The following is a 15,000-nucleotide window of genomic DNA, read 5'->3' as shown; positions in this document are numbered from 1 at the left end:
GGCTGTCTGGAGCAAATGCAGTCCTCGCTCACCTGTCCAGAGCTGGGCCACGCCAGCCTCCGCCAACAGCTGACCATCAGACAGGTACGTACAACATAACACTCTCACATGCCAACATACAACACATACCAACACCCTCACATGCCAACATACAACACTCACATGCCAACACCCTCACATGCCAACACCGGCACATGCCAACACCCTCACATGCCAACATACAACACCCTCACATGCCAACACCCTCACATGCCAACATACAACACATGCCAACATACAACACACTCACATGCCAACACCCTCACATGCCAACATACAACACCCTCACATGCCAACACTGGCACATGCCAACATACAACACCCACACATGCCAACACCCTCACATGCCAACATACACCCTCACATGGCAACATACAACACCCGCACATGCCAACACCCTCACCATCTGTTACCCAGACTGGCATCAAGTTCCCTCACTCATGTGGGCATTAGGATCTGTTACTGAGACTGGATGTGCTTGGTGGGGGTCTGGTGGGGGTCTGGATGTGCTTGGTGAAGGTCTGGATGTGCATGAGCTGCTTCTTCTGTGGGTGGGTCACTTTGTTGGTTTGTTTGTGTTTTTGTTTCTTGTTTGTTTTTAAATGCACTTTACTCTGCATTACAGCACTTTACTCTGCTTAACAGCACTTTACAGCACTTTACTCTGCTTAACAGCACTTTACAGCACTTTACTCTGCTTAACAGCACTTTACAGCACTTTACTCTGCATTACAGCACTTTACTCTGCTTAACAGCACTTTACAGCACTTTACTCTGCTTTACATCACATTACTCTGCTTTACAGCACTTTACAGCACTTTACTTTGCTTTACAGCATTTTGCTTTACAGCACTTTACTCTGCTTTATGGCACATTACTCTACTTTACAGCACTTTACTCTGCTTTACAGCACCTCCTGAGTGAGATGGAGGACTTCAAGCAGCAGGTGGAGAACTCCCAGTAACCTATTCTCCCATGTTGTGAGAGAGGAGGTATTGCTCAGCCTGCCACTCTGCCATACTGCCCACAGCCTCCACGCCGAGGGCAGCCAGTTACAGCACTCCGTCATTCAGCAGTGCAACATTCTGCAGGTACACACACACACTATACACTATACACACTATATACACACACTACACACACACTATACACACTATACACACACACTACACACACTATACACACACTATACACACACTACACACACTCTACACACACTACACACACACTATACACACACTATACACACACTACACACACTATACACACACTACACACTATACACACTATACACACACTACACACACACTATACACACACTATACACACTATACACACACACTCACACACACTATACACACAATACAACACTATACACACACTATACACACACACACACACACACACTATACACACACACACACACACACTATACACACATACACACACTACACACACACTATACACACTATACACATACACACACTAACACACACTACACACACTATACACACACTACACACACACTATACACACTATAATTGCACACTACCGGCCAATAACAATAATTCATACACTATAATAATTCACACACTATACACACTAACACAATACACCACACACACTACACACACCAAATTATACACAATAATACACACTATCATACACACACAATACTACCTTCACACAATAATAATACACACACACACACACACTATACACAAAAAAACAATAATAATTACTATACACACTATACACACAACTAAACACACAATACACACACACACTACATACACTAATAATTACACACACACACACTATACACACTATACACACACTATATACACAATTATACTACACATAATATATACACACACACTACACACACTATACACACTACACTATACACACTACACAATAATACACAATACACTACACACACTATACACACACCATACACACACTATACACAATAATTATACACACACTATACACACACTATACACAATAACTACACACACACTAATACAATAATAACACACACACACACACACATGTATAACCACACACACACACTATACAATACACAATACACACACTATAAATTCACACACTATACCCCCACACACACACTATACACACAAACCATTATACACACAATACAATTACACACTACACACCGGCTAACAATAATTCTTACACACACCACACACACACTACACACACACTTTTACACACACACTATAATAACATACACACACACTATACACACACACACTTAAGCACAATACTACACACACCCACACACAATACACACACACACACTATACAATACACTATACACACACACACACACACAATACACACACACTTTACACACTACACACACTATACACACATACACAATAATACTACACACTCACACACACTATACACACACACTATACACACACACTATACACACACACTATACACACCAAAACCCTTACACCACCTCAACCCTTTACACCCTAAAACCATCACACACCTACACCCTAACACACGACATAAGTATGTAGGTATATATACTTTTTTGATCCCATGAGGGAAATTTGGTCTCTGCATTTATCCCAATCGGTGAATTAGTGAAACACAAACAGCACACAGTGAACACACAGTGAGGTGAAGCACACACTAATCCCGGCGCAGTGAGCTGCCTGCTTCAACGGCGGCGCTCGGGGAGCAGTGAGGGGTTAGGTGCCTTGCTCTGATCGGGGTTCGAACCGGCAACCCTCCGGTTACAAGTCCATAGTGCTAACCAGTAGGCCACGGCTGCCTCGCTACACACACTATACACACACTATACACACTTACACCATCACAAACCTACACCCTAGCACACGCATACACCCTAACACCATCACACACGCATACACCCTAACACCACCACACACTTATACCCTAACACCCTCACCTACACCGTCACCCCACCACAAACCTACACCCTAGCACACGCATACACCCTAACACCATCACACACCTACACCCTAACACACACCTACACCCTAACACCATCACACACCTACACCCTAACACCGCCACACACCTACACCCTAACACAATCACACACCTACACCCTAACACCGCCACACAACTACACCACCACACACCTACACCCTCACCCCACCACACACCTACACCCTAACACCATCACACACCTACACCCCTTTTTACCTATACCCTTTACCCCACCAGACACCTACTTCACCCACAAATACACCTATACTTTAACACTAGCTACCACACCCCATTAACCCCTAGCACACTTATCCACTCCTAACACCATCACACACCTACACCCCTAACATCAAGTACCCTACACCCCTAACACAATCAATTACATACCTACACTAACACCATCACACACCTACACCCTAGCACACGATAAGCACCCTAACACCATCACACACACACCTACACCCCTCACACTATACCTTTAACATCATGGCACACCCACACCCCTCACCCCCACCACACACCTACACCCTAACACCATCACACACCTACACCCTCACCTACACCCTCACCCCACCACACACCTACACCCTAACACCATCACACACCTACACCCTCACACACCTACACCCTTACCCCACCACACACCCACCTGTCTCTCTCACCGCGTGTCTACACCTGTAACACCTCTGGTGTGTGGCCATTTCCCAGGAGGCCGTGCTTCAGCATGAGCAGTGTGAGCAGGAAGTGAGGCAGCTGCAGAAGCTGGTGGAGGAGGCCCACAGGATCATCCAGGACCGGCCCGTCGCCACGGGCAACATCCAGGAACTCCAGACCCAGATTCAGCATCATGAGGTCAGTGTGGTATACTAGCTATCATTACTGAGAGTGTGTAGTACACTGTGTAGTACACTAGTTATCATTACTGAGAGTGTGTAGTATACTAATGATAATGCCAGTGTGTAGTATACTAATGATAACGACAGTGTGTATTACACTAGCTATCATTACTGAGAGTGTGTAGTATACTAATGATAATGACAGTGTGGAGTACACTAGTTATCATTACTGAGAGTGTGTAGTACACTAGTTATCATTACTGAGAGTGTAGTATACCACCGATAATGACAGTGTGTGCAGTATACTAATGATAACGACACAGTGCGCCAATACACTAGCTATCATTACTGAGAGTGTGTAGTATACTAATGATAATGACAGTGTGGAGGTACACTAGTTATCATTACTGAGTGTGTAGTATACTAATGATAATGACAGTGTGGGAGTACACTAGTTATCATTACTGAGAGTGTGTAGAGTACACCAGTTATCACTACTGAGAGTGTGTGTAGTATACCAATGATAATGACAGTGTGTAGCTATACCAACGATAACTGATGTGAATAGTGTGCATTACACTAGCTATCATTACTGAGAGTGTGTATACTACCATGATAATGACAGTGTGGAGTGCATTACTAGTTATATACATTAATGACAGTGTGTAGTATACTAATGATAATGACAGTGTGTATACTAGTAGTAGTATACTAATGATAATGACAGTGTGGAGTACACTAGTTATCATTACTGAGAGTGTGTAGTACACTAGTTATCATTACTGAGAGTGTGTAGTATACTAATGATAATGACAGTGTGTAGTATACTAATGATAATGACAGTGTGTAGTATACTAATGATAATGACAGTGTGTATTACACTAGCTATCATTACTGAGAGTGTGTAGTACACTAATGATAATAACAGTGTGTAGTGCACTAGCTATCATTACTGCGAGTGTGTAGTATACTAATGATAATGACAGTGTGTAGTATACTAATGATAATGACAGTGTGTATTACACTAGCTATCATTACTGAGAGTGTGGAGTATACTAATGATAATGACAGTGTGTAGTACACTGGTTATCATTACTGAGAGTGTGGAGTATACTAGTTATCAGTTATGAGGTCAAATGCATTGAATTATTTAGAGTCTGGAGTATTAGTGCTGCCAATCCTTCAATGGTTTCTATACTTCTACATTGTTTGCCCTCAGAAAGGGGCGCTGCCCTTTACTGCAGACCCTGCAGTAGCTTTACAGCGAGTGTTGTGATTGGTTCACTCAGTCTACATGAAAACATCTTTCATCAGACAGTTCAGATCGAACAGATCAGTTATATATTATATATATATATATATATATATATATATATGTGTGTGTGTGTGTGTGTGTGTGTGTGTGTGTGTGTGTGCTTGGTGACTGCAGATCAGTTACATATATATATATATATATATATATATATGTGTGTGTGTCGTGTGGAGTGACTGCAGATCAGTTATGTCCCTGTGTGTGTGTAAGTGACTGCAGATCAGTTATATATATATATATATATGTGTAATGCGTGGTGACTGCAGATCAGTTATATCCCTGTGTGTCGTGGTGACTGCAGAGTTCCCGTATGTGCTTGGAGTGACTGCAGATCAGTTATATATATATGTGTGTCGGGTGGTGACTGCAGATCAGTTATATATATGTGTGTCGGAGTGACTTCAGATCAGTTATATATATATATATATGTGTGTGTGTCGCGTGAGTGACTGCAGATCAGTTATATATATATGTGTATCGTGGAGTGACTGCAAAAGTTCCTGCTGTATAAATGAGAGTGGTTCTACAGAGTGCTGGCTGGTTAGGCTCATGTTAGGGGGCCAGCAGCCCCTGCTGATGATCCTTAGTGTGATCCTGTACAAGGATACAAGGAAGTTTATTGTCACATGCATATAGTTACTGGAAGTAAGAAATGCAGTGAAATTATGTCTGGTGTCAACCTATCTGTGCATTAATGGGGGTAGTATGTGTGTGTGTGTGTGTGTGTGTGTGTGTGTGTGTGTGTGTGTGTGCGTGAGTGACTACAGATCAGTTACATATATATATATATATATATATGTGTGTGTGTGTCTAATGGAGAGTGACTGCAGATCAGTTATGTCCCTGTGTGTGTGTAAGTGACTGCAGATCAGTTATATATATATATATATGTGTGTGCGTGAGTGACTGCAGATCAGTTATATCCCTGTGTGTGCGTGAGTGACTGCAGAGTTCCCCGTGTGTGCTTGAGTGACTGCAGATCAGTTATATATATGTGTGTGCGTGAGTGACTGCAGATCAGTTATATATATGTGTGTGTGTGAGTGACTTCAGATCAGTTATATATATATATATATATGTGTGTGTGTGTGTGAGTGACTGCAGATCAGTTATATATATATGTGTGTGTGGAGTGACTGCAAAGTTCCTGCTGTATAAATAGAGAGTGGTTCTACAGAGTGCTGCGCTGGTTAGGCTCATGTTAGGGGTAACAGCAGCCCTGCTGATGATCCTTAGTGTGATCCTGTACAAGGATACAAGGAAGTTTATTGTCACATGCATATAGTTACTGGAAGTAAGAAATGCAGTGAAATTATGTCTGGTGTCAGCCTATCTGTGCATTAATGGGGGGTAGTATGTGTGTGTGTGTGTGTGTGTGTGTGTGTGTGTGTGTGTGTGCTTGAGTGACTACAGATCAGTTACATATATATATATATATATATATGTGTGTGTGTGTGCGTGAGTGACTGCAGATCAGTTATGTCCCTGTGTGTGTGTAAGTGACTGCAGATCAGTTATATATATATATATATGTGTGTGCGTGAGTGACTGCAGATCAGTTATATCCCTGTGTGTGGCAAAAGGAGGACTGCAGAGTTCCCCGCGGTGCTTGAGGACTGCAGATCAAGCATATATATGTGTGTGCGGAGTGACTGCAGATCAGTTATATATATGTGTGTGTGAATGACTTCAGATCAGTTATATATATATATATATGTGTGTGTGTGCGTGAGTGACTGCAGATCAGTTATATATATGTGTGTGCGTGAGTGACTGCAAAGTTCCTGCTGTATAAATGGAGAGTGGTTCTACAGAGGCTAAGTGCTGGTTAGGCTCATGTTAGGGGTAACAGCAGCCCCTGCTGATGATCCTTAGTGTGATCCTGTACAAGGATAAGGAAGTTTATTGTCACATGCATATAGTTACTGGAAGTAAGAAATGCAGTGAAATTATGTCTGGTGTCAGCCTATCTGTGCATTAATGGGGGTAAAAAGTGCAGTAGAAGGGGGTTTAGTAGATTAAGTGGCAAGGGCTGCATAAAAAGGTGGGGAGGATTGGGATTGGGTGGGGGCACCAACAAGGAGCAGTACTGTAGTGAGTTAGCTACTGAGTTAGCATTCTGGTGTTTCCTTAGTGTGATCCTGTAGTGAGTTAGCTACTGAGTTAGCATTCTGGTGTTTCCTTAGTGTGATCCTGTAGTGAGTTAGCTACTGAGTTAGCACTCTGGTGTGATCCTGTAGTAAGTTAGCTACTGAGTTAGCACTCTGGTGTGATCCTGTAGTAAGTTAGCATTCTGGTGTTTCCTTAGTGTGATCCTGTAGTTAGCTACTGGCTAGCTGCCCCTCATTCCTTCTGCAGCTTAGAGCTCTTCCACTCCGGCTCAGTCACGTGACTGCCGTCTCCACGGCAGCTGGGCCAGGAGCGGGGGCTGTAATCCGAGCACCCCCGCCTGGGCCTTCTTTGTTAGGTGGCATCTGACTCCTGATTGGTGAAAGGGAGGCAGGAATGGGAGTGACTAGCACACAATGAGCTCACATCCTGTCGTTTAGAGCTTTTGTGTGTGTGTGTGTGTGTGTGTGTGTGTGTGTGTGTGTGTGTGTGGACAGTGTGTGTGTGTGTGTGTGTGTGTGTGGCAGGACAGTGTGTGTGTGTGTGTGTGGCAGGACAGTGTGTGTGTGTGTGTGTAGGGCAGGACAGTGTGTGTGTGTGTGTGGCAGGACAGTGTGTGTGTGTGTGTGTGTGTGTGTGTGTGTGTGGCAGGACAGTGTGTGTGTGTGTGTGTGTGTGTGTGTGGCAGGACAGGACGATTATAGTTGCTCTGCAGCTCTGCTCCCGCCCTCCTTCACCCTCCCCCACACTGATTGGTTGCTCAGTCTGTCCTCTCTGTTTGTGTGTGCTTGGAGCTGATTGGCTGGCCAGCTTTGCAAGGCTGTGGTTGGCTAATTACTGGGATTCTGTGACACAGATCTGGGCTGGAGGCTTTCTCACAAACGGAGCGAGAGAGTGAGAGAGAGGGAGAGCAGGAGAGAGAGAGAGGAAGAGGGAAAAAGGGAGAGAGAGGGAGAGAGGAAGAGAGAGTAACGCGCCCATTTCGGCTCGTGCCGGCTCAGCATTAGCTCTCCTAGCCCCCCGTGCTGGTAGTTGGGCTGCTGTGGCGTAGCCCCCCGTTCTGGTTAGTTGGGCCGGCCCGCTGCTCTGCGGTGGGCTGTGGCGGAGTGAGCTAAGTGGGCCGTTTGGGGGGATGTGCTCTTGTAGGAGCTGGCCCAGCGGATGCAGGGCTACCAGGAGCAGATCTCGGCGCTCAACTCCAAGTGCAGGATGCTGACGGTGAAGGCCAAACACGCCACCATGCTGCTGACCGTCAGCGAGGCGGACGGAATCTCCGATGGCCTGGAGGAATTGGACCCGGAAGACGACGAAGAGGAGGAGGAGGAGGAGGAGATGGCCAGACATCCAGCCGCACACCCCTCCGTCGTCATGGTGAGTGTCCAGAGCATTCCACATGTTTTCTATCTGCACATGCCCACAGACCCTCTCCTGTCTCCCTGCCTGTGTGTGTGTGTGTGTATCTGTGTGTGTGTGTGTGTGTGTGTGTGTGTTTGTGTGTGTGTGTGTGTGTGTATCTGTGTGTGTGTGTGTGTGTGTGTGTGTGTGTGTGTGTGTGTGTGTGTGTGTATCTGTGTGTATCTGTGTCTGTGTGTGTGTGTATCTGTGTGTGTGTGTGTGTGTGTGTATCTGTGTGTGTATCTAATTTCACCTGTCTGTCTCCCTCTCTCTCTTTTTCTCTCTCATTCTCTTCCACACATGTTTACCATTCTCTCTCTCACACTAACACACACACACACACACACACACACCATTCTCTCTCTCACACTAACACACACACACACACACACACACCCATTCTCTCTCTCACACTAACACACACACACACACACACACCATTCTCTCTCTCACACTAACACACACACACACACCATTCTCTCTCACACTACACACACACACACACACACACACACACACCATTCTCTCTCTCACACTAACACACACACACACACACACACCATTCTCTCTCTCACACTAACACACACACACACACACATCCTATTCTATCTGTCACACTAACACACACATACATCCCATTCTCTGTCTCACACACACACACACACACACACACACACACACCATTCTCTCTCTCACACTAACACACACACACACACACCATTCTCTCTCACACTAACACACACACACACACACACACACACCATTCTCTCTCTCACACACTACACACACACACACACACACCATTCTCTCTCTCACACTAACACACACACACACACACATCCTATTCTATCTGTCACACTAACACACACATACATCCCATTCTCTGTCTCACACACACACACACACACACACACACACACACACACACACCATTATCTCTCACACTAACACACACATCCCATTCTCTCACACACACTTACATACAAACACACACCATGCTCCTCTCTCTCTTTCTCTTCCTCCCTCTCTCTCTCTCTCCATCCCTCCATTCTCCTCTCTCTCTTTCTCTTCCTCCCTCTCTCTCTCTCTCCATCCCTCCATTCTCCTCTCTCTCTTTCTCTCTTTCTCTTCCTCCCTCTCTCTCTCTCCATCCCTCCATTCTCCCCTCTCTCTCTTTCTCTCTTTCTCTTCCTCCCTCTCTCTCTCTCCATCCCTCCATTCTCCTCTCTCTCTTTCTCTTCCTCCCTCTCTCTCTCTCTCCATCCCTCCATTCTCCTCTCTCTCTTTCTCTTCCTCCCTCTCTCTCTCTCTCCATCCCTCCATTCTCCTCTATGTGTTTTCCACTGGAGTCCTGTGCTGATCAGCTGTTTGTTGCTGAGCAGCAGGAAACAGGAAGAGGCTCGTGGCCTTGACTTGGCTTGACTTGGCCTTATTGTTCCTGGTTAATGTTTGCTAGTTATACTACATAGATATCTTGCCCTTATTGTTTCTGGTTGATGTAGTTATACTACATAGATATCTTGGCCTGAATGCTTTGAACCAAAGGGTCGAATCCCTTATTCTTCTGTTGGTGATGCTGCTGTTTGGGTTCTGGTGATGCTAGCCCTATTCTGCTGTTGGTTCTGGTGATGCTATCCCTATTTTGCTGTTGGTTCTGGTTCTGGTGATGCTAGCCCTATTCTGCTGTTGGTTCTGGTGATGCTAGCCCTATTTTGCTGTTGGTTCTGGTTCTGGTGATGCTAGCCCTATTCTGCTGTTGGTGATGCTGCTGTTTGGGTTCTGGTGATGCTAGCCCTATTTTGCTGTTGGTTCTGGTGATGCTAGCCCTATTCTGCTGTTGGTTCTGGTGATGCTAGCCCTATTTTGCTGTTGGTTCTGGTGATGCTAGCCCTATTTTGCTGTTTGGGTTCTGGTTCTGGTGATGCTAGCCCTATTCTGCTGTTGGTGATGCTGCTGTTTGGGTTCTGGTTCTGGTGATGCTAGCCCTGTTCTGCTGTTTGGTTCTGGTGATGCTAGCCCTATTCTGCTGTTGGTGATGTATGCTGCTGTTTGGGTACTGTGTGGGCTCGTTATGCTAGTCTTTATTAGGTTGCTGGTGATGGTACAACATGTTAATGGTATTTTACCATTAACATGTTGTGTTAGTGGTGGTTTAGCATTAGCATGTTGGTGCTGTGTTAGTGGTGGTTTAGCGCTAGCATGTTGGTGTTGTGCTAGTGGTAGTTTAGCATTAGCATGTTGATGCTGTGTTAGTGGTGGTTTAGCGTTATCATGTTGGTGCTGTGTTGGTGGTGGTTTAGCGTTAGCATGTTGGTGCTGTGTTAGTAGTGGTTTAGCGTTAGCATGTTGGTGCTGTGTTAGCGGTAGTTTTGCTTTAGCATGTTCAAATTGTAAATGTATCACTGCTGTCTGGCACTTTTCCTTAGTCACTGAAAACAGCTGTTGTAAAGCCACTTCTCAAGAAGAATAACCTGGATGCCTCCATGCTAAACAATTACAGGCCCATATCCAATCTACCTTTTATTTTATTAAAATTATTGAAAAAGTAGTCTTTAATCAATTAACCACCTTCCTAACATCAAATGGGTATTTTGATTACTTTCAGTCTGGTTTTCGGACAAATCACAGCACTGAAACAGCTCTCATTAAAGTTTCCAATGACATCGCCCTAAACACAGATTCAGGTAAAACATCAGTCCTAGTGCTACTGGACCTTAGTGCAGCATTTGACACTGTTGATCACAATATTTTACTACACAGACTAGAACACTGGGTTGGATTTACAGGCATAGTTATCAGCTGGCTAAAATCATATCTACAAGAAAGGAGCTTCTTTGTTGCCATCGAAACTGTACCTCAACACCAACGCCCTTGACCTGTGGTGTTCCCCAGGGGTCGATCTTAGGGCCACTATTATTCAACCTCTATATGCTCCCACTTGGACAAAATATCCAAAATAACTTGATTTCATATCATAGCTATGCAGATGACACACAAATTTACTTAGCTCTGTCACCAAACGACTATGGTCCTCTTGAATCTATGTGTCAGTGTATAGAACAAATCAATACCTGGATGTCTCAAAATTTTCTTCAGCTGAACAAAGAAAAAACTGAAGTAATTATATTTGGTAAAAAGGAGGAAAGACTTGCACTGGCTTCCAGTAACCTCCTGAGAACCAATCCATAGACCTATGTCCTCTGTAGTGGACATAAGTTCTAGAAGCATGCCCAGGGCTCTACAGTGCGCCCATTTCACTTTCGCACATGCGCGTAAAAATGATGCCGTCGCGAGTGCAAAAAATATTTAGGCACACTGGTGCGAATGACTTCTAACCATGTCAATGTTTGTCTACAAAATACACCGCAACATCGAGAAACATTACTGGTGCAAACCATAGAATCACGTCGCGAATGCAGCATAAAAACTACACCTCCCATCAACGTTAGCAGTTTGGCGTTGTGACTAAGCTAGTAGTCGCTTCTATCAAATCCAAGAGCCACGCAGGAAAAGCGGAAAGTTAGACTAGCCAGCCAAGATGCAAAGATTGAAGAAATTAGTTCTTCTATCCACCGAATTCATTGAATATAGGAGGAACAGGATGAGATTCTGAGAATGCAGTGAGAGAAGGAAAGGTAACCTAACATGCCTTTTAGCCCAGTTGGCGTATTGGCTGCAATATGCAAAATATAGCTGTAGTGAACTGGCACAAAAGTAGCCTCCGTAATACTCCCGTTTATTCAAAGGTAGAACGCTACTGACAACTCAGGCTTCCACGCATGCTTGTTTGTTTTACACGAATACAAGCTGAAGTGCAAAGCGAAAATGTAGGCCTAACGTTTGCCTACTGCCCCCATCAATGCAGATATTTTAAATAAAAACTAAAAGTATAAAACATATATCCTTGATTAGCCTATGTTGGGTTTTGTGGAAAAGGAAATGGACTGTTTAAGTAGTAGTATTAGGCAGTATGCAGTCAGATAGGTCACCATGGGCATATTTGGATTAGCTATAGATGGATTCACAAATAAATAAATTAGCCTACATTTGGCAGGATACTTGATATACAGGCTAAATGCAAATATGGCAATGTATTATATTATTTTACATTAACAAAATGTAGGAAAATAGAACAGACTGAAAATAAAGTAGGCACTGATCTTTAAAATCCTGTTACCTGTAGCCTAAATGTTGTCAGTCATTTTTAATATTCGCAATTGGTGCACTGGCATGTTTAACTGTTAGCTGCAGTATAATGTTACATTATGTGTAAGTTAAGTACAGAACTGACTGTGCGCCCAAATTTTTGTCTGTGCTCCTAAATTTTTTAGCTTAGGCGCACAAGTGCTCCTGAAAAAAAATGTTTGTGTAGAGCCCTGCAATGCCCCTTTACCCCTTTGAGCTATTCTATCAATTCCTGTGGTCTTTTAAAGAGGACATCCTGGGCTTTCTAATGATATATCATGTGATTGGCTGGGTTGCTGGGAACCTCCTCTTCCTGGTTCTCAAAAATGGTTGACATCAAAACAAGCACATTTTTATGGAAGGAGGAGAGATAAGTCAAATAGTGTCTTCTTATTAAGCATTCATTATGATGGCAATATATGGTCTTGTTAATGAAAATGTCAGGAATCATATGATTCATTTTGAAAGAAGTTAAGTTATTTACATTTTGAAATAATAGTGACTTTATGAATATCCATTATAATGGACACCAGGACCAAAATATTTTGATTTTTTGGTAAATTTAGGAGATCATTTGTATAGGATGTATGAGGGGGGGTCAGATTTGGAGCTCTCAGGTGATGAGTGAGTGAAACAGAGATGAGGACTATGAACCTGTGCCTCAAGAAGATGGCGAGGAAGAGCAAGACTAAAAATGAATTATCGCAGATGAAAGAAAAACATGAAAATTAAATGAACAATCCAGAAAAAAAGAAATACAACTGTCCAAAAGGCAAATAAAGTAATCTAGAAGGATAAATAACATTTCCCTTATATTTGGTTAAGTTTACCCTTAATTTAATACCACTAAAAGCATAATTTGTCCATTTTTGTCTATTTTCATGGCTACCTTTTCATAGTAAAATGGTCCTTTTGTCCACCACAGGGGACATGCTATAAAATTTAAAATAAAATAAAAATAATTTAAAAAAAATAAAATTGTAAGATGTTTTTTAATCCTAAATAGAAAGGAAATCACACAAAAAAAAAAGAAATTGTTGGACACTTTTTTCTTGGTTTTTCTTGGTTCCCAGGAGGGTAAGTCACAGAATTGACTTTAAAAGCTCTGTTGCTTATTTATAAATCAGTAAAATGGAGCAGGACCTAAATACCTGTCAGACATGCTTCAGCAGTACACACCTTCTCGTCCTCTCAGGTCCCAGGTGAAAAACCTGCTAGTAAAACCTACTGTTAGAACTAAACATGGTGAAGCAGCTTTTAACTGCTATGCGGCTCAGCTGTGGAACCAACTTTCGGATGACATCAAAAGGCCCCAACTGTAGCCAGTTTTAAATCATGTCAATGTTCTCAGATGCTTTCTGCTAACTGTGCCAAATTTTTACAAAAGAGTTACAAATTCTGAATCTGCCTTGATAATTATTCTACTTTATCTTTTATTACTTTTTTACAACTTTGCCTTTTGTTTTTTGCTTACTAATTATCCTTTATTTTAAAATGATTTTACCTTGTGTTTTTATGTTTTCTTTTTTATTATGATATTTACCTTTTAACTATTCTTTGACTATATTGCCTTTCTATGCTTTTTATTTGTTATTATTGTTTGGTTTTGTTTATGTAAAGCACATTGAATGACCTCTGTGTATGAAATGCGCTATATAAATAAACTTGACTTGACTTGACATGTTGGTGCTGTGTTAGTGGTGGTTTAGCATTAGCATGTTGGTGCTGTGTTAGTGGTGGTTTAGCATTAGCATGTTGATGCTGTGCATGTTGATGCTGTGTTAGTGGTGGTTTGGCTGGCCAGAGTTCTGCAGCAGCTGTCTGGTTGCTGAGTGTTGCATCAGGGAGGGAAACTCTGGAGGAGGGTCCAGCACAAGCAGCCAAGTTCCACATTAATGTCTTGGCCTGTCGCCCTGCCCACTACTGAAGAGCTCTCTCCGAGTGTGTGTGTGTGTGTGTGTCTGGAGTCTTGCTATCCCAATACCACAGATATCACCGGCATTACACTCCAAATCTACTCTCCAGTGGAATGTGCATGTGTGTGCGTATGGGTGAGAAAGAGATTGTGTGTGTGTGTGTGAGAGAGAGAGAGAGAGATCGAGAGAGAGGAAAGAGATAGAGAGAGAG

The 15,000-nt window shown here is 43.2% G+C and overlaps 1 protein-coding gene across 1 annotated transcript in view; it reads left to right on the top strand.

Annotated features, from left to right (window-relative positions):
• The window catches only part of syne1a (spectrin repeat containing, nuclear envelope 1a), a 302,008-nt gene that overhangs the window by 147,427 nt on the left and 139,581 nt on the right, over nt 1–15,000 (top strand). The window contains 5 exon segments of the mRNA XM_048249742.1: nt 1–84; nt 950–1,003; nt 1,005–1,130; nt 3,745–3,888; nt 8,440–8,664. The exon segment at nt 1–84 is cut by the window's left edge and continues 15 nt beyond it. Coding sequence (XP_048105699.1) covers nt 1–84; nt 950–1,003; nt 1,005–1,130; nt 3,745–3,888; nt 8,440–8,664 — 633 coding nt within the window.

This window comes from Alosa alosa, chromosome 8, assembly GCF_017589495.1.
Source record: "Alosa alosa isolate M-15738 ecotype Scorff River chromosome 8, AALO_Geno_1.1, whole genome shotgun sequence".
Classification (NCBI taxonomy): Eukaryota; Metazoa; Chordata; class Actinopteri; order Clupeiformes; family Clupeidae; genus Alosa; species Alosa alosa.
The sequence above is the reverse complement of the archived record's forward strand: the minus strand, read 5'-3'. Positions and strand labels throughout refer to the sequence as shown.